This window comes from Tachysurus fulvidraco, chromosome 2 (genome assembly GCF_022655615.1).
Source record: "Tachysurus fulvidraco isolate hzauxx_2018 chromosome 2, HZAU_PFXX_2.0, whole genome shotgun sequence".
Classification (NCBI taxonomy): domain Eukaryota; kingdom Metazoa; phylum Chordata; class Actinopteri; order Siluriformes; family Bagridae; genus Tachysurus; species Tachysurus fulvidraco.
In genome coordinates this window covers 18,577,678-18,600,061 of record NC_062519.1, presented here as the reverse complement: position 1 = coordinate 18,600,061, position 22,384 = coordinate 18,577,678, and the positions used below count along the sequence as shown (strand labels likewise).

The window sequence follows — 22,384 nt, the reverse complement described above, 5'->3', positions numbered from 1 at the left end:
TCCTGCAGTTTTTGTCTGTCCATCCGGAGCATCTGAAGCTCTGACTCTAAAACCGCCCTGGCCTGCTCAGACTCCTGCAGTGATTGGTGGAGAGTGAGGTGGGCGGAGTCTAGCTCCAGTCGGTCCTGCTCCAATCGGACAAGCTCGTCTCTGATGGTCAGCTTCTCCTGCTCCACCTCTCTCTTCTCACTCTGCAGCACACTCCTCTCCTCCTCCAGCTGGGTACACAGAGAGGTGTGTGTGAGTGTGTGTGTTTGTGTGAGTGTTTGTAAGAGAGTGCGACTTACCTGGATGATGATGGTGTTCAGATCTGTTTTGTCCTGAGTGAGTCCCTCATTTAAGCTGCTCATTTTCGCCAGAGAGTCTCGCAGTGACGCCTCCTCTGAGCGCAGCTTCGCCATCATCACCATCAGCTCAGCCTTACTGGACTCCACCTGAACAGATCACACACACACACACACACACACACAAACACACACACACACACACACACACACACAGCTGAGATTATTACTGTTAATGCTTCTTATAGTCTGATATGCTGTGACGGAGCATGTGATAGTTTGGATGAAACCCTGACTTTGAGTGGCCTGACAGTGCATGTGATGAGTGTGTAGAACTAACACAAGCCTTAATCATGTTCTTTATAGCGTGATCCACAATACACTGATGTTTAAAATGACAGCTTTATAATGACTCTACACACATATTTAAAGATGTTTTTTTCATGCAATTGTATCTGCATTCCTGAACACTCTCTCAAAACTACCTTGCACTCATTGTGTTTATTTAAAATAAATAAAGTAGATTAACTATTTGTAGATTGGAGATGCCAAGTCTAAGACATAAATCACAACACATAAAACTCGTCTCTTAAAAACAATGACTTGTAAAATAAAAATGATTTTTAAAAAACTTTGGCGCCACCTGCTGGTGTATTTATGTAACACACGGAAAGGATTCATTGAATGAATCAGTAAATTAATCTTTTTGGTGAAAGAAATCAAAAGATCCGAGTTAGTGAGATGAATCTAAACTGATTATATATATGGGGCCAATGAAATACTGCAATCCACAAAGCATAATGGGAAACATATCAGAGCTCAAAAATAGAACAAATTGTTGAACAAAATATGCATAAACCACATCCAACAGGATGGTGGTCTAAAACCTCATTGCCCATCCTGTGTGTGTGTGTGTGTGTGTGTGTGTGTGTGTGTGTGTGTGTGTGTGTGTGTGTGTGTGTGTGTTTGTGTGTGAGTGTGAGTATGTCTTACCTTACTGAGAGTGTCAGTCAGTTGGCTCTTCTCAGCTGTGAGCAGTTGTCTCTCTGTCTCCCCCTGCTGGAGTGACTCCTTCACTGCAGCCAATTCAGAGCGCAGAGAACTGCAGCGACTCTCACTCTGTCCCCACTGAGACTGACTACAGGCAGACAGACAGACAGACAAACAGACACACAGACAGACACACAGACAGACAGGAGCAGTGAGAGTGACAGTAAGAAAGTGTCACATGACACAGACAACCTGAAAGTGACATTTAAATGTTCTTTATGTTGCATTGATCCTGACTCTTACTAAACCATTTTAATTGCTTTGTGTGTGTGTATGTGTGTGTGTGAGAGAGAGAGAGAGAGAGAGAGAGAGAAAGAGAAAGAGAAAGAGAGAAACGCACACTCTCTCCATCTCTGCTCTGGCACGATCTCTCTCCTGCACAGCTGTCTCTCTCTCCACTCGTTCGTGATCTCTCTCCCTCTGTGCAGATGACACTGCCTGCTGCAGTCTCTCACAATCCATCTGTAGTAGCTGCAGTTTTGTCTGCAAAGCCTGTGCAGACTGCTGCACACACTCCTTCTCACTGCAGAGAGCAAGAGTGCAACAGAGAGAGTAACCACTAAAGATCCAACAATAAGTCAATTAAAAATAAAAATAAAAAATTACTCCACTTTATTAGATGGTGATCTCTGTAGCAGGAGACAAGAATGAATAATTACCTGCAGAGTTTGTCTCTCTCCTGTCGGAGTCGGTCTCTCTCTCTCACTGCAGTCTCTCTCTCTCTCTGGGCATCATCTCTCTCACCCTGCATGGCATGCAGACGTAGCTCCGCCTCCCTCCTGCCTGACTCCGCCTCTCCCTGTTGTTTGCGCAGCTGCTGGACAGATGACTGCGCTGACTGCAGACGACCTTTGACCTCCTGCAGACAGAAAGAAACTAGTCTTAAAAAAAAAAAAAAAAACCGAAAAAAAGTGTGCGCGCATGTGTGTGTGTGAGGTGAGTGTGTACCTGGAGCTGTAGATGTCTTTTGGATGCCATGGCACATAGAGCTGATAGAGCAGATTCAGGGAGGTGTGGGACAGAGGGTCGCTGTGGAGACGATGATCTCTGTGGTGATGAGGGTCGATGCGGAGATGAAGAGCGCATTAATGGCAACAGAGCCAAAACACTGTTCTCTGATTCGGCCTCCACCGAGGAGGTGAACACGCCCGAGTCCGAATCCGACATCATCAACTACAGCACAGGGGGTGGGGTAAGTGTGCGGGCGGAGTAATACAGTGTGACAGATTAAGACTTTGGCTGAGATGTTCTGTTGTTCCTAAGTGTTCTGTGACGTGTGTGTTACCTGTGCAATGTCTCTCAGTGTGTCCAGCAGACTGTTAGTTTGAGCTCTGTATATGTGGAGCTCTGATTCTTCATCTCCACTCTGCTCCTACACACACACACACACACACACACACACACACACACACTTGGGTTAAAGGGTGATTTAGTTTGAATTAAGCTGAATTACAGCTGAGGTGAATTCTACACACCTGCAGTCTTCGGGTGAGTGATGTGATCTCCTTCTCTCTCTCGTCTACCTGAGCTCTGAGTCTCTCCATCTCTCTCTCTGCATCTGCCAGCCTACCAAAACCGCAGTGTGACACCAACACACCAGTCATAGTTAATCTCATCCACAGCACTGATGTGTAAACACACCGATGCAGTCCTGTCACCATTGTGTCTGAACATTACAACGTGTTCACACAAAACAACAGTCAGTAACTCAAGTAGTTATTACAATTAGCTTGTTTTGCTAATTTGAGACAAAAGCTAGTACAAGGCAAGCAGGCAACATAAAATGTAAAACTGTGGTGTGTATAACTCAAAAGGTAAAACATTAGACACTGAAAAAACACAATTCAGTTTCTGTTATATGTAAAGATTTATTCAATAATAATACTACATTAGACATCTATGAGAACTTTACACAACTCTGTTTGGGTCCTTATTGAAATGTTCTCTCTCCAACGCATAACTGTTATCTGTTTTATTTTACAGACCTGTTGTTGAGTTTCTCTCTCTCTGATTGGCTCTCAGTAATCTCGCTCTCTTTCTCTCGGAGCAGCTGCTCCAGTGTGACACGCTGAGACGCCTCTCGTGCCAGGATCAGGGCCGTGCTGTCCTTGTGACTCTGCACCGCCACACACACGCACACACACTGCAGCTGCACACTCTGAGATGCCTGAGCCAGGTCATTGCGCATCACTGAGAGATCCCTGAGACAACACAGTTATGATATAGCACCACACAGTGTGTGTGTGTGTGTGTGTGTGTGTGTGTGTGTGTGTGTGTGTGTGTGTTTAATCTAACCTCTCTGTAGCACTCCTCATCTCACACACACTCCTGCGGAAGCTGACCACCTGCCTCCACAGAGTCAGCAGCCGACTGTGTTCACTGCTGAAGTAGTTATGGAATGACTACCAAAAAATAAAAACAAATAGGTCTGTTAAAGATGAACACTGTTGGTGGTTTTACGTCGTTGTAATTAATTGCAAAATTTTTATTAGGGGGGAAAATAAATAAATAAATAAATAAATAGTAAAGATAAAAATGAACCTCCTCCTCCCTCCTCCAATCAGACTCCTTCTGCTCCAGCTCCTCCCTTGCTTTGGTCCAATCAGCAGTGAGTCTGCGGATGTCCTGGCTCAGCGCCTCATTGGCTACTCCAGCCTGTTCCAGTTGTTCACGCAGCATCGCATTCACTGCCGAAAGACTGCTGCTCCTGCGCTCCATGACAAAACATACAACAATGTGTAAGTAGCTCAGCATGTGTGTGTGTGTGTGTGTGTGTGTGTTCAGACCTCTGCTGCTCTTCCTCTAGGCGGATAAGGGCTGTCTCCAGCTCGCTGCTGCACTCATCCTGACCATTAGTGGACTTTTCACACCCACTCTGTAAAAGAGTTTGTGTAGAGTTTACAGAATATGATTTCCTGCACATACACACAGGCTATTCACTGCAGATTAATAACAGAACACCATCATGTCCATGGTAGTTATGGTGTATACAGTGTGTTTATAGTGTATATATGTATATATATATGTATAAAATGTATACATATATATATATATATATATATATATATATATATTATATATAGTGTGTATGGTGTGTGTGTATATGGTGTGTGTGTCTGTGTGTGTATATGGTGTGTGTGTGTCTGCGTGTGTATATAATGTGTGTGTATATGGTGTGTGTGTGTCTGTGTGTGTATATGGTGTGTGTGTGTGTCTGTGTGTGTATATGGTGTGTGTATATGGTGTGTGTATATGGTGTGTGTGTATATGGTGTGTGTCTGTGTCTGTATATGGTGTGTGTGTGTAAATGGTGTGTGTGTATATGGTGTGTGTGTGTGTATATGGTGTGTGTGTATATGGTGTGTGTGTATATGGTGTGTGTGTGTGTCTGTGTGTGTATATGGTGTGTGTGTATGTGTGTGTATATGGTGTGTGTGTGTCTGTGTGTGTATATGGTGTGTGTGAATATGGTGTGTTTCTGTGTGTGTGTGTGTGTGTGTGTGTGTGTGTGTGTGTGTGTGTGTGTGTGTGTGAATATGGTGTGTGTCTGTGTGTGAATATGGTGTGTGTGTGTGTGTGTGTGTGTGTGTGTGTGTGTATATGGTGTGTGTTTGTGTGTGTGTGTGTGTGTGTGTCTGTGTATAGTGCATTCAACTCTCACTTGTTCTGATGATTTGTGCAGCACAGACTGTTCCAGATCACTGCATTTCTTTTTATACTGCAGAACCTGAACACACACAAACACAGGGTAATAAATCACTCCATAAAATAATTCAATAATAAGGTGGAAAGTGAATACGTTCAGTTGTGTGAATGAATCAATGAATGGATGGGTGGGTGGATGGATGGATGGATAGATGGATGGGTGGGTGGATAGATGGATGAATGGATGGATGGATGGATGAATGGATGGATAGATGGATGGATGGATGGGTGGGTGGATGGATGGGTGGGTGGATGACCTTGGCCTGCAGTTTCTGGACCAGTTGTGCTTGTCTCTGCTGCCCCTCCTGGTAGGCAGTGAGTTTGCGTTTGTAAGCATTTTGTTCTTCATCTAAACGTCGTCGCAGCTCCATCACCTGCTGAGACGAACTCACACACTCTGGAGAGTCGCTGTCACTGACCCCCACCTCCAAACGCAGGGCCTGCTCTAACTAAACACACACACGACTGCAGGGTCATGGTCCAGTGAGAGAGAGAGTTCAAATCAGAACCAGGCTTTATTTATATCACTATTATATATTTTGTCTGTAATTAATCTGTTTTAATCTTTGTCTGTTTTGTCCTTTAGACAAAAAACAAAACAGTGAGATGATCATGTGATAATACTGATGTGGTAATACTGATGTGGTAATACTGATGTGGTAATACTGATGTAATAATACTGATGTAATAATACTGATGTAATACTGATGTAATAATACTGATGTAATAATACTGATGTGGTAATACTGATGTAATAATACTGATGTGGTAATACTGATGTAATACTGATGTAATAATACTGATGTGGTAATAATACTGATGTGGTAATACTGATGTGGTAATACTGATGTAATACTGATGTGGTAATACTGATGTGGTAATACTGATGTGGTAATAATACTGATGTGGTAATACTGATGTGGTAATACTGATGTAATACTGATGTAATAATACTGATGTGGTAATAATACTGATGTGGTAATACTGATGTGGTAATAATACTGATGTGGTAATACTGATGTGGTAATAATACTGATGTGGTAATACTGATGTGGTAATAATACTGATGTGGTAATACTGATGTGGTAATAATACTGATGTGGAAATACTGATACACTATAAGTGTGTATGTGATGAAAATGCAAAGTATTGTTAAAAAAACAAATGAGGTAATTATTAATTCAATTTACACAAGTTTTATTTATATAGCTATTGTTATTTATATATCTAATTTTATATTCATCCCTAATGAGCAATTAACAAAAGAACCTTTCAGTGAGAGACGTTAAAGAACTTTTTTCTGACACTAAAATAAAAATAAATGCACTCCTTCTGCAAAATTTCTCCAAGAAGAAAATCACCTAAACAGGAATAACAGAGGCATCGCCCTCAGCTCATGATAAACACACACCTCAGGACCCTGACTGGGGCGTCTGATGAAAAGCCTGTGGCTATTTACTGCTGACACAATATGTGCAAAAAGTAGACTCTCTGTACTACACACACACACACACACACACGCACACGCACACGCACACATGCACGCGCACACACACGCACACACACACACACACACACGCACCCTGCAGGACACACTTGGTGCAAGGTCAATTTGTGAAACACGCCAAGACTCATTTTTATATTACAATAACATCATAACAGTAATATAATAAGACTGTAAGACTGAACATTAAACTGACCACGTAGTATTCTGTGTGTATTGACTGGTGACTGTGTGTGATTTTGTGTTCAGTTTGCTGTACATCGCTCTCACTATACTCCTACTTTCACCTAACCGAGACACCATTTCAGCAACAAGTAACACCGGACTGAGATATTTTCGCTTCGGTGTAAATGAGACATGATGCCTTAAACCAACATGATGTTTCTGCCTGTCCTGTCATCTATGATAATAACACATGGTGACTGCACATAGTGAGTCCAGTTAACTTGCTTTGTCAGTCTGGTAATCTGAGTAACAGGCCACACAGGGGGAGCCCTAACTGTGGCAGCCCTGAGCTAGTTGCTGATTGTGAAGTTCTTTATTCACTTTAATATTTTAACCAAATATATTTAGCCTGTTTTTGCTATACAGCATTATGAAGCCCAAAGTGGGACCACCTAAACCCACCAACTGCCCTGTTTACTGTCTCCAGGGGCAACAAATGCCATGGCAATGAGCCACTTCACTTCATTCCATTCCACATTGCCATAGAAATTAGCTGGACCCTCACTCTCTCTCTCTCTCTCTCTCTCTTTCTCACACACACACACACACACACACACACACACACACACACACACACACACACACTCTCACAAAGAAACCCCAGGCTAAGAAAATAAAACTGAGCAACCAAACACAATTGATGATGTGCAACCAAAAATCCCCCAAACATCAAGGGATTTCATCCTAAAACACCTCCACTGTCTGTGAGGGAGAGCACTGTGTTTAAATACAGTCAATCATTGACTGTGTGTACGTGTGTGTGTGTTTCACAGACAGGAAATGCAGCATGCCATAGCCAAGGTGTTAACTACAAAGTTTCTTCATGCAGCAGTGATTTAGTTCACACTCTGATCATTTTACAGCCTTACACTGATTTGTGTTTTCAGTTTACTAACGGAATGTGTGTGTGTTTGTGTGTGTGTGTGTGTGTGTGTGTGTGTTTCTCCTCTGACCCTTTCACTGATGGTGCTGTATTTGATGGCGAGCTCATCGCGGTCAGCGCGGCTGTGGGCCAGCAGGTCCTCGAGACGACTCAGTTCACTCTGAAGGACACGGTTCTCCTCTTCCAGGGACAAAACTGAGGACATGCTGCCTGCGGCTGAGAAACAAACAGGAAAAAGAAAGAATGACCATACTGATTGTACTGAGCATAAGGACCCCCCCCCCACACAAACACACACACAGTGGGACAGAGCTGGAGCTACGTACTGTTCTTGTTCAGGTTCTTGGTGACAATTTCTCGTACACGAGCCGGTATGTAGGTGGGCGGGGCATCAGGAGAATGGCCTCGCACGGTCAATTTCTTCTCTTCAGATAACACACTCTCCTCCAACTTCTAGAAGTCATCACACACACACATACACACACACACACACACACACACACACACACACACACACACACACACACACACACACACACACAGTACTGTCTCAGACTGCTATCAGACTGCTCAGAACATCTGCTATCAGTATTATTGCCGTATTGCAGTTACTATTATATCTCAATGGACAGAAAGATGTTTTACTCTGATCCAGGACCAGATTCTGCTCTTCTTCACTCTAATATAATCTAATCCTAATTGTAATCATGATGATCAGAAGCACTGAGTCTGATCTGGTATCCGTGTGGAGCGCGTACATTGTGAGGAGCAGGTGGCGTCACAGCGGTGGGGTTTATATTTAGAACAGAACACGGAGAAGTTCAGCAAGATGGGACAGGACACCAATACACACACCGTGCATGAGGATTACATCACATTAATACACACTGTGTAATATTAGCACATGTCACATCAGGAAAATGAAAAGAACAAAGTTACAAAGTGCTGATTCTGGAGACTCCATAAATGTTTGAAAAAAAAGTCACAAGTTGCTGTGAATGATGTTGCTATGGCAACAATAAGGCATTAGAAGACTGCATTAATATAAAGCTGATGATAGAGAATTAATCAGCAACTGAACACGATGAGAAACCAGCACTCAGCAGCGCTGAATAATAAGATATGAATTTTATTACACAGTTTGGGTTCTGACTCAGTGAGAGAAGCAGAACAGCTCTGAGACACAAAGAGTTGAGCTTGAAATATATTGTAAACCTGCGTTTCACACAATGATGACTTTATCACAGATCTGATCAGACTGTAATGTTACCTGTATGACCTGCTCGAGTCTGGAGTCCCCGCTTCCCGGTGCGCTCATGGTGGCGCGTGAGAGCCGCGGGATTTAACGGAATTTACAGAGGGTTTGTCACCTCGCTGATCGGTTCCGTTTAAAAAGTCGCGAAGAGCTGATTAACACAAACCGTGCATGAAAAATACAAGCGTATTGTTTTTGCTTCTTCCAGGAGCGCGAGACGGTTCTATCTCACAGGTGTGTGTGTGTGCGTGTGTGTGTGCGTGTGTGTGTGTGTGAGAGAGAGAGAGATTAGGAGGAGGATTTAACCCCCTCCCCCACAGCACCCTCTCCCTTTCACTCCCATCTCTCTCTCTATTGGGTTTTATCTGATTATTGGTTTCTTATCTGTGATTTCTTTCTTTCTTTCTTTCTCCCTCTGTTTCTTTTTTATTTCTTTCATGTTATCTGTCATTCTTTCTCCCCGTTCTCTCCTAACCATTGTGTGTGTGTGTGTGTGTGTGTGTGTGTGTGTGTGTGTGTGTGTGTGTGTGTGTGTGTGTGTATATGTAACCACCCTGTTACCATGTAAACAGACAGGTCAACAATGACAGGGTCCCTGTACTGTCAGTGTCAGGCCATAACTGTGTTACACTTGTGCTGATATTAAATGGATAAATCACAACAATGTTAGATTATTGCACGTGTCAGGCTGCTAATCATGGGATTAGTATAATATTGTATAACCAATAAAGTATTTACAGGTGTGTGACACAAAAGTAAGAAAGGGGTGGGGGGGGCAGAGAGAGAGACAGAGAGAGAGACAGAGAGAGAGAGAGACAGAGACAGAGAGAGACAGAGACAGAGAGAGACAGAGAGAGAAAGAGAGAGAGTTGTCAACGACAATGTGCACTGTTAAGTTCTGGATCCTGATTGGTCAGAGTTTTGGAGAACATCAGCGGTAATGTATCTGCAGTTCACAGGATTATATCACACTTGTTCTAAACACGTTTGCAATCATTGAGATGATAACGTTTTTTATGGAAGGAGTCTCCAGTGTCAGTACTTTGTAACAGGTAGCAGGTTGTGAGTTACAGAGACGTGTTAAGGTTTGGATGTATATAACTGCTATAACTTCTGTTCCACATAATGTCAAATATAAAACATAACAAATGGAAATTGTGTGTGGCAGTAACTCTGTGTTGGGCTTCATCACACCACAGCATTGATGCATTTCTGATCACAGCACGGGCCCAAAGTGTCTTACTGCTTGTTTGACTTTCAGAGGTTTGGTGACAGTGTAGTGACGTCATCACAACAAACGTTCATTCTGCAAACGGAGCATCAACCTCGAGTTATTCAGAAGTGTTTAAACAGACACACTACTGAGTGTATTACTGTTAGCTTTATCATCATGCTAATACGCTAACCTAAATGCTAGCCGTGTCTATAGGATGTAAATTAAAGAAAAGCGCGATGACGTCAGAAGACATTTAAATTGTAACGGTTTTAACGGTCACGGAACATCAGAAGAACATCAAACACACTGCACGCTGTTTCTTCGTAACCATGGAAACTAGGAAGCTAACGCTCGATCAGCATCCACTGATTTGTTTATACGGCTGTTTAGCAGCTTTATTTAGCACTGTTTTGTACGAGAAGGTGAAAGATTCAGGATTTAAACTCCGGATTAGGTGATAAAAGTGAAAATGCTGAAGGACACTCACTTCCTGTTGCACACGTCAACACGCAGCCTCTAAAACACGCCGTGAATCACGTACCTTCTTCCAGAAGAAAAGAGTCGACTTCTGTCCGACATCTTCATCTCACAAACCAAACGCATTCCGTGTTAACGCGGTGAATTTGGAGGTAAAACGTGGGACTACAATCACACCGAGATTTACTGTGGACAAAATCAGTGCTCATTTAATTACGAATCACTTCACTGAATCGAATCTTTTGAACCGAATCGTAGAGGTGAATCAAACTGAGTAAGTTTTGATTCATTTGATTCATCCGGAAAACCTTTGGATCAAAATATTCATATTCTTGGACTTTCCTAAATCATGTTAGAACCTGATTGTGTAAGAAAAAAAGAAACACAAACATTTATTTAAATGAACAAAAATAATCAGTATATAATAAAGTAAATGATATTTAGACAGTATTAATTATAATCTATCACTGAACAAGGTTTAGTCCAGTGTCTGTTTCTGTTCTAATGACAAACACAAAACCCTTTAGAAATTGAATTGACTTAATTTTGTGAAAATAAATAAATGTTGTTTATTTATGTTGTTGTATCTGTTAGGAACTAAATGTTACCCAGAAGCAGTTTAATGTTTAAGTTTCTTATAACTAACAATCAAATAGATGTGTGTACAAAAGATACACACACTCACTCAAAGCCAGTTTAACGTTGTTAGAACATATAACAATCAAATCAAATTCTAATTAAATTATAAGTAGATTAGGTTAAAGCAGTCACAACTAAAATGTGTCACTAGAACAGAAACAAGGCCATAAATGCAGAAAAGTGTACAAAATCTCACCCACTACTGACAGAGAGGAATAAACTCCTAAGATCCTGCTGCAGAATATTTACTCCAACACTTACATGGTCAGACACACAACACAACGCACCATGGAGACACTTATACACACACACACCTGCAACAGGTCCTCACTGTGCACCTTCACACACTTTAGCTTCCCAAGTGCTCAGTGAATGCGTATGCACTTGTATTCTGTTGTATTTTTTATTTTATTTTTTTAATTCTTTATTTTTGTGTTTATGATGCAAAAAACACCTGGGACGAAGAGGTTTAGATCCTCAATACGCTTCAACAATGTGTGCTGGAGAACCAAGAACAACATCGTGTCCCGGTTCACCTACCGGACGACAGAGCCGGAGGAGGAAAAGAAAGCTCCAGAGACACACTGAGCCAGACCGCAGACACGACCTGACCCAGAAGAGAAAGCGCACGGGTTCGGTAGCCTCGATCGGTGTGGCATGAGATGGAGCAGGTGGAGGCAGAAGTATAGATAGAGGTGGTGTTGGAGGACAGAGTGGTCTGAAGAGCCTCTTCACTAACTAATGTTTCACAGTTGTGGCACTTTTGACAGAACAGAATAAATCTGTAGCACATACACACACGCACGCACACTCTCCATCCTAAAGGTTAGCAAGATGTCTTATATTAACATTCCTTCTTCAGAATGCTGATGCAAACATGGCAAAAAAGTGACAGAGAAGGGGAAAAAAGATTTTATTTACAAATGAAAGTGATGCTTTACATTTTATACACGTGTTTCTATCATTAAAGGCACTTGGGAAAAGATTAAATGTTTAAATGCTATCACAGTTAAGAAAGTCATTCCAGAACAGTATCATTAATCGTGTGTTTTTGTGTGTTTAGAGGAAATTATGAAACATGCACTGACAGCATCATTGACTTCTGATTGAATGCAGTCAGAGATGTAGGTTTTTAGTATTTAAAAAAAACAAAGCATTTTGAGCTTCCTTTCTGTTCTGCCAGAAATCTGCTACAGGACATGTTCAGGGTCTGAACTCTGAGGTGTCCTTCTTGAGTTTTACACTAGGAGGCTAATAGCATGAAATAAATCTGTAGCCTCCATGTTTAGAAATGCTAAACCATGTCCTGCCTGGCTCCGTGTGGTATAAAACATTTCATTGGTCATACAAACTGTTTAAAAAAAAAGTCTTGGTTCCTTCATGGCTCCAAAAATAAAAGAATTCAGATCAGTGAGCTAGCATACATCAAACCAAACAGACGGGAGAACGGACAGAGATATAAAGGACAACTTGCTATTCCTGTGACCTGAAGGTCATGAGGTCAAGGATTTTCAGAATTCTCAGCTGCTCTGATTTCACATCACCTCAATCATAACAAATCTCTGAGTAAAAGCGTCAAAGTAAATAATAAAGATCATTAATCAAGGGGAAAGAAGAAAGCGCCAAATAAAAGCAGATACCACTGCATGAGAAACAAACAAACAAACAAGAAAACAAAAAACCCAACACACTTCAAGAATACTTTCCTAAACAAAAAAGTGGAATGTGGATCCTCACTCTGTTCTCAGTGAGCTCAAAACATACAAACATGTGCGCACTCGAAGTGTGTGTGTGTCCGTTCAAATGATCAAAACTGCACCCATCCTGGTTTCACATTTTCCTGAGTCATGCTGCAGAAAGAGAGACAGACGGACAGAGAGAGAGAGACAGAGAGAGAGAGAGAGAGGACAAGGGGAGAGGGAGTGAGAGATTTCTTATTTGTAATTACAGTAATACTTTGTATTAATTGGATGAATTACATGGACGTTCACAGTTCACACAAATCATCCATTATTTTGATGGTGAAAAACAATGATCAACTGAACACTGACTTGTCTATTAATACTTTTGCAACAATGTTAATAATAATAATAATAATAATAATAATAATAATAATAATAACTACTACAAAATGAGCACTACTCAAACTTACTCTCAGAACTGATATTTCTGTTTAGATTTTTTTCCAGAAAAAAAAAACAGAAAGAGAAACAGAAATATTATTGAACACACAGTTATCTCAGTAAACATGCCTCATAAAAACTAAACACATCCCTCACCTAATCCCTTCCTCCCTCCCTCCCTCCGTGATGCTGATACTGACCCTGATCCTGCAGCAGTAAAATCCCCCCACAGGTCCTGAGAGGCCTGAGGTTGTGGAGCCGGAGCTCCAAAATCCTGCAACAACCCTTAAAAAAAGAGAGGAAGAGAGAAAGAGAGTGAGGATGACTGACTGTGGAGATCAGGACACTTCAGGTTTGTGCACACTCATTGTGATCAGGAGGACATATAACCCTGAAATGCTGAATTGTATAGTATTATCCCATAATAAGAGATCTCGTTGATTAGTTTAGTAAAGCGCGTCTGTGAGAGGAGCTTTAAGTACACAAAAATGTCCTGTTACCTGTGCTCTGTTGAGTGGGTGTAGTGGCCTGATGGGCAGATTCAGGAGGAGAAGAGAAGAGTCCACCACTTTTCCCAGCAGGAGGAGGTGGGAGCAGACCTCCAACAGCAGCAGGACGTGATTTAACTCCAGCTGTGTCCTTCTTCTTTATGTTCTGAGACAGAGAGAGAAACATGTAAGGCTCCCAAAATCATCTTAATTATACCGAATAATTCTGGATATACCCTTGTACTATTCCTGATTATGAGGGTCTAATAGCCTTGTACACAACTGTGTGATAGTCCGGTTTATAACAGGATAATAATTCTGTCTATACCTGTGTAATAGTCCTGATTATAAGCTTGTAAAAGTGCTGCATAGTGTTTGGGATTTCACCACAAATATCTGATCAATGTTCACATTACCTTTGTACAGATACAGTTTCACATGATTTTTCTAGTCAATTTAAAAGAATCTTTTTTGTTTTATGAAATGATTCAAATCCCAAGAGTGTTGCTAAAATATCTAGTTTGCATCCTCAGTACTTAATTCTTTATATTCTTTACATGTAGACATACATCATGCTCTGTGACTTTCTCTCACCCCGAGGCTGATCTTGATGGTCTGACCCTCTTTAAAGCCGAGGTCCAGTTTAGGAGCTGCGCTCTGATTGGCTTCCTGTTTGGCCAGTTCACCTTCCTGTTTCACCCACCTGAGAGAGGAGACAGAAATAGACAAAAAGTCCCAAACCGACAAAAAATATGATTTTAGAATAAAGCTGGTTAATGAGTTTATAATGAGTTTGCATTTAAAAACTGAAATCAGTCCATTTATCCAGGCTTATTATTATGGGTTAGGGTAATTTAGGGCCATCTCCACTGTGACTGGCTGGTAGAGACAGAAATAATTTAACATCTTCAGTCCGAGCTTCTTTTCCCTTAAAGTATACTGAACGTTGTGTCCAGAACACACCGTACTGTCCCACTGACTCACTTAAAATGATCCTGTAGAGCCACATTAAAGTCAAACGAGTCCCCGCGGTCCGCAAAGCCGAGCCCAATGAACGCGTGTCGTCCTGAAACACAAACAACAAAATGTTATTTACACTGTGAGAGCTTAACAGGTAAAAATAGAAATGGAGAGAACAATAAAAAGAGAAAGTATTATGGTGTCATTAAGAAAACTCATTAATAATGAAAAAACAAAAACAAGAGAAACCTGTTGCTAGGCAACAATGAAATGTAGATGAAGCTGTTAGTTAGTTGATGGCAAAAATAATTGCCACACGGACACACAAAGGAAGTGACTCTCTTAAATACCAGTCATTACCTTTTCCATCCTCAATCTTGATCACAAAATAGCGACTGGAATCTGTTACAGCTTCTACAGATGCATCAGGATACTGATCTACTGAAGCCTGTGCAAACAGCTCACCTGCGCGCACGCACACACACATACACACACACACACACACACACAGTCAGTACCATTAAGTACCATTAAGTCAGTACCACCTGGCAAAAAACTGACAACTCCCAAAAAGACAGCGGCTTGCACGCGTGCAAACACACACACACACAGAGGCGCGCTCATGTACGCACACACACACAGGCACGCTCACACACACAGGCGCGCGCGCGCTCAGACAGACAGACAGACTCACACGCGCGCGCGCACAGAGACAGACTCACACGCGCGCGCGCACAGAGACAGACTCACGCGCGCGCGCACAGAGACAGACTCACGCGCGCGCGCACAGAGACAGACTCACACGCACGCACAGAGACAGACACACAGACAGAGAGAAAGACACACAGACAGACAGACACACACACAGACCTGTGATCTTGTCCTCCAGTTTGATAAATACAGTTTTGGCCTTTGCGGTGATCTTCATGCGGCCGCTCCATGACGGTTCGTCCAGCTTCCAGTCAGCAGCACTGATTAATACAATTTACACACTAATCACATAACATTTCCCTTTAGATTTATCACCATTATGTAGTTCACATATGCAGCAATAATAAAGACGTCTGTATGGATTTTTTATCCTGAGAAGAACTTTTCGTTTTATTTACACACAAATTGATGTCTGAAAGAAAGCTTCGTATATGGAGCCGTAAATTACAATTTTACTTAGTTTTACTCGTTAATTACATTTTGTATGATTATTAACACTGTGCTGTCGAGTGAAATAATTAAATATTAATTAAGCGTTCTGATGATGGAAGCGCCGCCACTCTGTACCTCCGGGCTTCCGTACTTCGTCAGGTCTCGTGCCATTATCAGTCGGTTCCCGATTTTGCCTCAAATCAACAAATAAATTACACAAACATTTGTAGCTAACGTTCAAAACGAAATACTCGCGTCGGCACACAATATAATGTGATGAAAACCTGATTAACCCTGACTTCGACACCTGCTGCTTTTGTTAGCAACAAGCTAACACACCTGAGGAGAATTTCAGTCATAAGCAGGTTCACGCGCGCTATTACAAATATACCGTTATGCAAATTTAGCTTGTAGTCTGTGGAAAAGCGGCCCAATCAGTGCGTTTTACTGCTCGACGAATTAGCATATGTAAGATCTTCCCGGAACTTTGACATCCGTATAACAGCTCGAGGGAAAAAGTGTCGTTAATAAAGTTGTTACGGTTTGTTATACTCACCGATAACCCCGATTAGAAGACCGTGGAGGAATCCTGTACACGTGAACCTCGGGTTTCACGCAAAGAATCGATTCGTACGTGTCGTCCGCCATCCTGCACTTTTCCCAAAGTTTCTGTCAGCTCACCTGGGCAACAACAGCGACGAACTGCGCGAGACACTTCCGGTCTAACCCGAGTGCCAAATGTACAAAATAAAAGTCTCAGGGCTGCCCATAGCAACTTTTTACACAGTAAACATTTATTTACATTTAAGACTGAGCCCAAATAACAATGACTAAATAAAATTTTACACACACACAGAGACAGACACACACACAGAGACAGACACAGACACATGTACAAAATTACAGTCCGTGAGCCCGAATTTAGAAAGACTAAAATATTACATTGTTTTTTTCTTTTTGGTAAATTAACACATACAATTATTACATTTTGTATGTTTGGATTTTTAACATAATTTATCATTATCATTATTACACAAAATCCTAAATTTATAAAATGTAATGAAATAAAAAAAAAAATACATTTTAGTGTTTTAGTGAGTGTTTTTAGCACTTTTGTGAAACCTTGGGTTATTGAGATGAGACCCTGATGTTAGGTGAGGAGGTCTGGGGTTCCAGTAAATCCCAAACGTGTTCAGTGGGTTTGAGTCAGAGACACGACTCTGTGCAGGACACTCCAGTTTCTCCACTACCGCTTCCTGCTTTGTGGTAACAGTTTGGAGAAGAGCCGTGTACGGGTGTGAGGGACAGGCATGGAAATACTTTGTGCTGTATAGCGCATGTGCAGGACTAATCAAATATGATTATTGACACAAAGGAAATGAAGAAAGAGATGAACTCCAAAACCAAGTTTATTTGAAAGCACACAGATGGATCTGAGGAACACGAATGCAGACAGGAACGTCACATCACATTAAAACATTTCTAACACAATAAGGCAAAGGCTTGTGGAAAATAAACACTTCCACAGAAACACAGATCCGCATGAAGGATTTAATTATGGTTTGTGAATTCGCCGCTAAGCAGCAGAGATCTCCTGACTCCTGCTTTAAACCTCAAACAGGATGCAGGAAAGAGGTTCTGCTGTATAATTAAGGGTTCCCAGCTAAATAAAACAGAACCCGATCCCATCCCATGTCTGTTAACAATGAGCTCCTCCAGGGTGATCTTTACCCGGAGAACCGTAAGCGGTCTAAAACCGGCCCCGGCATTACGGCTGTGCTTTCAGTTAGCTTTATTTAGTTCTATGGAAAGAAATACTCGGTGGAGATGCAAGAATCAGCACAAAACTCAGACGTAGACTGAACAGTGTGTGCGCGAATGGATCAGAGTTCTGAAAACTGAACCCTGTAAGAAAACAGAAGAAACAGCCTAAAATATACTTAATACACAGTCTGCATGGGTTCTGTTGAGTGTTTGGTCAGTTAAAAGGAAGTGACATAACTGATCAATCATATATTCTGTATTTATATTTAATACTCGATGTCTATTGTATCACATCTGCAGTGTCTTGTGTAGTATAGTGTTATTTATTTCTGTACTTTTGAGAGTCACAAACAGCTGGAACCAAATTCCTTGTGTGTCAACATCAACACACTTGGCCAATAAACCTGATTCTGATTCTCATTCAGGCTTGTGGAGTTTTTCTGCAGCAGCATCTTGTGTGTGGATCAACACCTGCCTCTGACTGAAGGAAGTCCATCTTTAATCTAAAAACAGGATTAATCTGGGCTCTTAGGCACTGGATAAAAATGACATACTATACCAGTCTGTACTGTACCACTGGATCGTGAAGTTCTCCTTTAATCCTAGTGCTTCAGTAAAACGAGGGGGTGAAATGGATTATCATTTATTTTAAAAAGACTCCCAGAGCTATTAGATGACTTTCATTGAAAGCACAGCACTTCATAAACAGAGCCTGTGGCCTGCGTGTAAATAACAAGCCTTACATATTAAGAGCTGGATGATGGTCAAAAACCTTTTTAGTAAATTTTAGTAAATTTACTGGAACTTATGAGAGTTAAAGGGCTGCTGCAGGACTCTCAGACCCTCAGCTTTTAACCTCTGACCTGATTCAGAGCTGCTGAGTCATAAACACCAGAAAAGAAAGATGGCAGGAGTTAAACGAGATGACTTGAAATACAGCCCACAGTATTTCAGGCTGTAAGTGAACATCTCAGCATCTACCATTGCTCTACACACACACACCTCATTGTGTGCTGTGGCAGCAGCTGGCATTCTGTGAGTCTTTAACTCAGTATGTCAATCACACACCAGTCATGCCTACAGGTATTACTAGCTCATCACCTGTTTTTTTTTAATGGTCATTATGACCTCAGAGCACTGACAGAAAACAAAAGGCTGTGAGGATTTTTTTCTGGAGCCTCTTAGTTTCCAGTTCCAAAAAATTGTTTTCTCAAAATCGTTACTTCTTTTTCTCTACGTAACAAAAACTCTTAACGGTGTGTCTGTGATTCGGCAGTACCTGTTTTCGAGGATCACCGTCACTCTTAATCTCGTGAACCGCAAACCGTTTAAGTGACATTTCTCAAACATCACAGAGTAAAACATGGAGTTAAAATGTTAAACATATATAAACTGCGCGATCAACAGACAGAAACTGTTCCTTTCTCAGTGAACTTAAAATACATATATTTCAGAAAAGAAACAAAAGCTTAAAACACAAAGCAAAAGCAGGCAGAATAATCAGACCTGTTTACAGCTGTACTCCCGACTCCTGTCCCCTTTATATAAGATTATTGCTGTGTTTAGTTTTACTGTGTGTTACATCATCAGCCATCAAATTAAAATGAATTCAGGCAAAAATGAAACGTCCACAACAGACCGTTCCCTTCTGTGTGTGTGTGTGTGTGCATGTGTGTGTGTGTGTGTGTGTGAGAATCATCCCACAGCCCTAAACTTTTGTGGACATTTCATCTTTGGACAAACTGTAAAGCCTCGGTCAAAAACGAGGCTCGGTTCAGCCCAATCAGTTCTGTGTCGTCAGCGTAACGTATCAGAAGGGAGCTTTTTTCTGGAGGTTTTTCATGCACCCTTGTCCACCTCCCCTCTTCTGGCTTATTCTTCAGTTCAGATGAACTTCACTGGACTTCCCTTTCAAGGCTGGGTTGACATCACTGTACACACTGGGAGCTGAAACTTCCCAGAAGGCACTGCAGCATTTTCAAAAAGGGTGAGAATCGTGTCGGAAAAAAGGAATAACATTACGCTTAAAAATACATAACTTTTGATTAGCTCCATATCATAAACGGAAGCTTACTGAACAGCACGCCAGGAAATTAGCATGCTAGTCAACCAGCATGTTTGTGAGCCACTACAACTTTGCAGAGAGTTTAAAGAGGGAGGCTCAGCTCATTAGGGGAAGTTGACAAGGGCGCTTTGAGCCGTATCGAAACACTGCAGTGATTGCTGCCCAGACCCCAGTGAGTGTTACTGATAAACTCACAGTGAACACACCAAGACAGCGATCACACGGTCGTTATGTCCTCCCTCGCTCAGACAGAATAGAGGAGACGGACGGGAGCTCTTGACCGAAGCGACTCTGGTTCTTTTTTTGCGGCCTCTCTAGCCGTCTCTCTATCTTCTGAGGCAAAACCCTGCCGTTCCGTCCGGCCCCCGGGGCTGCCGAATGACATTATTGTTGGAATGAAGAGATTCTGATGGCAGTCTAAAAAGAGGAAAATGTAAACATTGTGATGTTAAAGTTAATATTAAAAACCTGTAAACATACAGAAGATTCAGCTTTTCTGTACAGTGCAACAGTGCTGACTTGAGAGCATGAGACAACAGTCAGTAAAACACGCCCTCGTGTCTCACCTGTCCGAGTCGTCTCTTTCCCTCGCAGGGTCTTCAGCACTGGTGCTACCCAGAATCCTCCTCCGAGCCTCTGCATACTCGGCTTCCCTCTGCTTCAGAGATTTGGGCTGCTGTGCGGGTCGAGAGGTCGCACCCTGTGTGTTTAGGGCCCCGTTACAGGGAGGGCGCTTCAGGATACGGATCTGAGGAGGCGGAGCCGCAGGCAGCGAATCGTCCTGAATCACCACACCCGTCTTCACAGGTACACTTCTGATAAAGTAGAGAACAGAGGTTTTTCCGGTCAGCAGAAACAGGCAACCTACATCAATCGACTTCAGTCCTAGATATGATTTGTTTTAAATCCATAAAGAAATGTGAATCAAAGCACACTACATTTTTGTACTTATTTATTTTACTGTATTGCATGTTGTAGCCTAGTGCTTAAGCTGGATGACCAATGGGAAGGTTGTGAGTTCGAATCCCAGGTTGTCACTGTGGGGCCCCTGAGCAAGGGCCTTAACCCTGGTACTCAGTTGTATAAAAAATGAGATTAAATGTAAGCCACTCTGGACATAAGTGTGTGCTTAAATGCTAATGTAAATATTCTAAATGATGTTTCGATTCGTTCGTGCATGCGAGTCGATTCCTTATGGATTCATTTAAAGGAGTCGTCCTTAGCTAATCAAATCAACTCGAATCAAACTCAAATTTTATTTGTCACACACATACATACAGGATAACTCTTGTAACTCTTCTCTCATTGTAAAGCGGTGAAAGTGTGAAACAGATCTTACTCAGATTTCTGATTGATTTTCAGCTTCGCTTCGAGCCGCCTGTCGATTTCCTGCAGACAAATTACAAGTGAATCAGTTGGCTTTAGGACCCGGGGGACCTCCCAGTTACACTGCCGTTAGCCAGTTAGCTCGAGTATGCTAAGTGCCACAATTCACACAGAAAGCATAAATATGCATGAAAGACAACAAATAAACACAAAAAGGCTAATATAAATTCATTACACGTTGGTTTGCGGTTGTAATTTCTAGCCGATATCCTCTGAATAAACCTGGGCTAGTCGGCTAAGCAACAGATGCTAACGATGAGCCGTCAGGCCTGTGAGCCGCTACACAACAAGCTAATGTAGCCAATGTAGCTAATGTAAGCCAAACAGATTCCTCTCAATTAAATGTCTTACTCCGCTATCCGCTGCTTCTTCCCAGTTATCGAACACATCTTCGTCCTCCATGATTCGGAAACTAATAGCTATTTAGCCGCACAGGCTATAACGAATCAACAACAATTCTACACGACTCTTTCGCATACTTTTATGTTCGGTAAATTGTAATGACAGCGGAAGCCACTAGAGGACAGCAAAGCTGCGCGTCCCCTAGCGGCTCAAAGTTGCAGTGCAAATGTAACAAAAATAATTAAATAGAAAACACTGAACAGATAAAAAGTTTACACTCCGTTAAAATGGCAGATTTTTATCACGTATATCATTGAAACAGAGATTAATGATGTCAGAAACATTTCCGCCCTCAATTTCATACGAAAAGGAAAGCAAACATTTTATGGAAAGTAGTCACACGGACTTCACCATTTTGCTTTCATGTAAAATGACAGAAGGTTCTGCAGGAGAAGGGATGAGGATGTGTGGGGATGAGGCAGGGATGAACAAAGCCTTGGCCTTTCACTTCTTATATCCAAAAGAACTTCAGTATTAATTACAAATCCACGTTTTTTGCTCCCTAAGTGACTAATGCTTTTCTGAAGTATTTTGGAGTGTTGCGTAACATGTGGATGAGTTTATGATGTTCCTCACATCCCTCAGAGAAACATCAACAAACCTGCAGGTCCACCCAGTGTTTTGTTGGTTGTGAACATTCTGGAACATTCTCTCTGATTCACACTGATTTCACAGGAAACCAGTAGACCACATTAATGTGCCTGAAAATAGAACAAAGTTAAAACAGTTTACGTGGAAGGAAAAGTACAAATTCGATTCAGTTTTCTCTCTCACTGACGTGTGTTTTACTAAAACTTCTATCACCCTGGTGTTTC

General features: G+C 41.8%; 3 protein-coding genes and 1 long non-coding RNA gene across 11 annotated transcripts in view; 1 reads left to right on the top strand and 3 right to left on the bottom strand.

Annotated features, from left to right (window-relative positions):
* The window catches only part of LOC113636988 (rootletin), a 16,958-nt gene extending 6,155 nt beyond the window's left edge, over window positions 1-10,803 (bottom strand). For 2 of the 6 annotated variants that reach the window (XM_047806341.1, XM_047806357.1), the window contains exons 1-17: window positions 8,922-9,111; window positions 7,978-8,104; window positions 7,722-7,867; window positions 5,297-5,488; window positions 4,996-5,061; window positions 4,121-4,209; window positions 3,876-4,041; window positions 3,630-3,736; window positions 3,320-3,535; window positions 2,810-2,900; window positions 2,620-2,706; window positions 2,283-2,507; window positions 1,994-2,193; window positions 1,675-1,857; window positions 1,278-1,422; window positions 288-434; window positions 1-218 (exon numbers count right to left, since the gene is read on the bottom strand). The exon at window positions 1-218 is cut by the window's left edge and continues 13 nt beyond it. In XM_047806341.1, coding sequence (XP_047662297.1) covers window positions 1-218; window positions 288-434; window positions 1,278-1,422; window positions 1,675-1,857; window positions 1,994-2,193; window positions 2,283-2,507; window positions 2,620-2,706; window positions 2,810-2,900; window positions 3,320-3,535; window positions 3,630-3,736; window positions 3,876-4,041; window positions 4,121-4,209; window positions 4,996-5,061; window positions 5,297-5,488; window positions 7,722-7,867; window positions 7,978-8,104; window positions 8,922-8,969 — 2,453 coding nt within the window. In that variant the 5' untranslated portion in view covers window positions 8,970-9,111. Of the gene's footprint in view, window positions 219-287; window positions 435-1,277; window positions 1,423-1,674; window positions 1,858-1,993; window positions 2,194-2,282; window positions 2,508-2,619; window positions 2,707-2,809; window positions 2,901-3,319; window positions 3,536-3,629; window positions 3,737-3,875; window positions 4,042-4,120; window positions 4,210-4,995; window positions 5,062-5,296; window positions 5,489-7,721; window positions 7,868-7,977; window positions 8,105-8,921; window positions 9,112-10,609; window positions 10,634-10,663 lie in introns of those variants that run through there. The other 4 variants (XM_047806351.1, XM_047806354.1, XM_047806347.1 and 1 more) reach the window with 4 other exon arrangements.
* Window positions 10,621-12,321, top strand: LOC113636991. Its single transcript, XR_007139110.1, has 2 exons — window positions 10,621-10,751; window positions 11,704-12,321. It is a non-coding gene; the product is annotated as an uncharacterized LOC113636991 (long non-coding RNA).
* necap2 (NECAP endocytosis associated 2) lies at window positions 12,128-16,683 on the bottom strand. 3 transcript variants are annotated; one of them, XM_047806364.1, is made up of 9 exons: window positions 16,509-16,683; window positions 15,680-15,780; window positions 15,170-15,274; window positions 14,834-14,915; window positions 14,444-14,552; window positions 13,862-14,015; window positions 13,562-13,646; window positions 13,391-13,407; window positions 12,128-13,088 (listed from the first exon to the last, which is right to left on the bottom strand). In XM_047806364.1, exons 1-9 carry the CDS (start codon window positions 16,598-16,600, stop codon window positions 13,084-13,086), a joined length of 750 nt encoding a protein of 249 aa, XP_047662320.1. In that variant the 5' UTR covers window positions 16,601-16,683; the 3' UTR covers window positions 12,128-13,083. The 3 variants fall into 3 exon arrangements, with proteins under 3 accessions (XP_047662320.1, XP_026993175.2, XP_026993176.2); XM_027137374.2 differs by lacking the exon at window positions 13,391-13,407 and having other exon boundaries at window positions 16,509-16,681; XM_027137375.2 differs by lacking the exons at window positions 13,391-13,407; window positions 16,509-16,683 and adding an exon at window positions 16,088-16,246.
* A 660-nt stretch (window positions 16,684-17,343) lies between these two features.
* Window positions 17,344-21,691, bottom strand: LOC113636990 (SUZ domain-containing protein 1-like). Its single transcript, XM_027137376.2, has 4 exons — window positions 21,519-21,691; window positions 21,121-21,170; window positions 20,348-20,596; window positions 17,344-20,198 (listed from the first exon to the last, which is right to left on the bottom strand). Exons 1-4 carry the CDS (start codon window positions 21,567-21,569, stop codon window positions 20,108-20,110), a joined length of 441 nt encoding a protein of 146 aa, XP_026993177.1. The 5' UTR covers window positions 21,570-21,691; the 3' UTR covers window positions 17,344-20,107.
* Window positions 21,692-22,384: the final 693 nt, after the last annotated feature.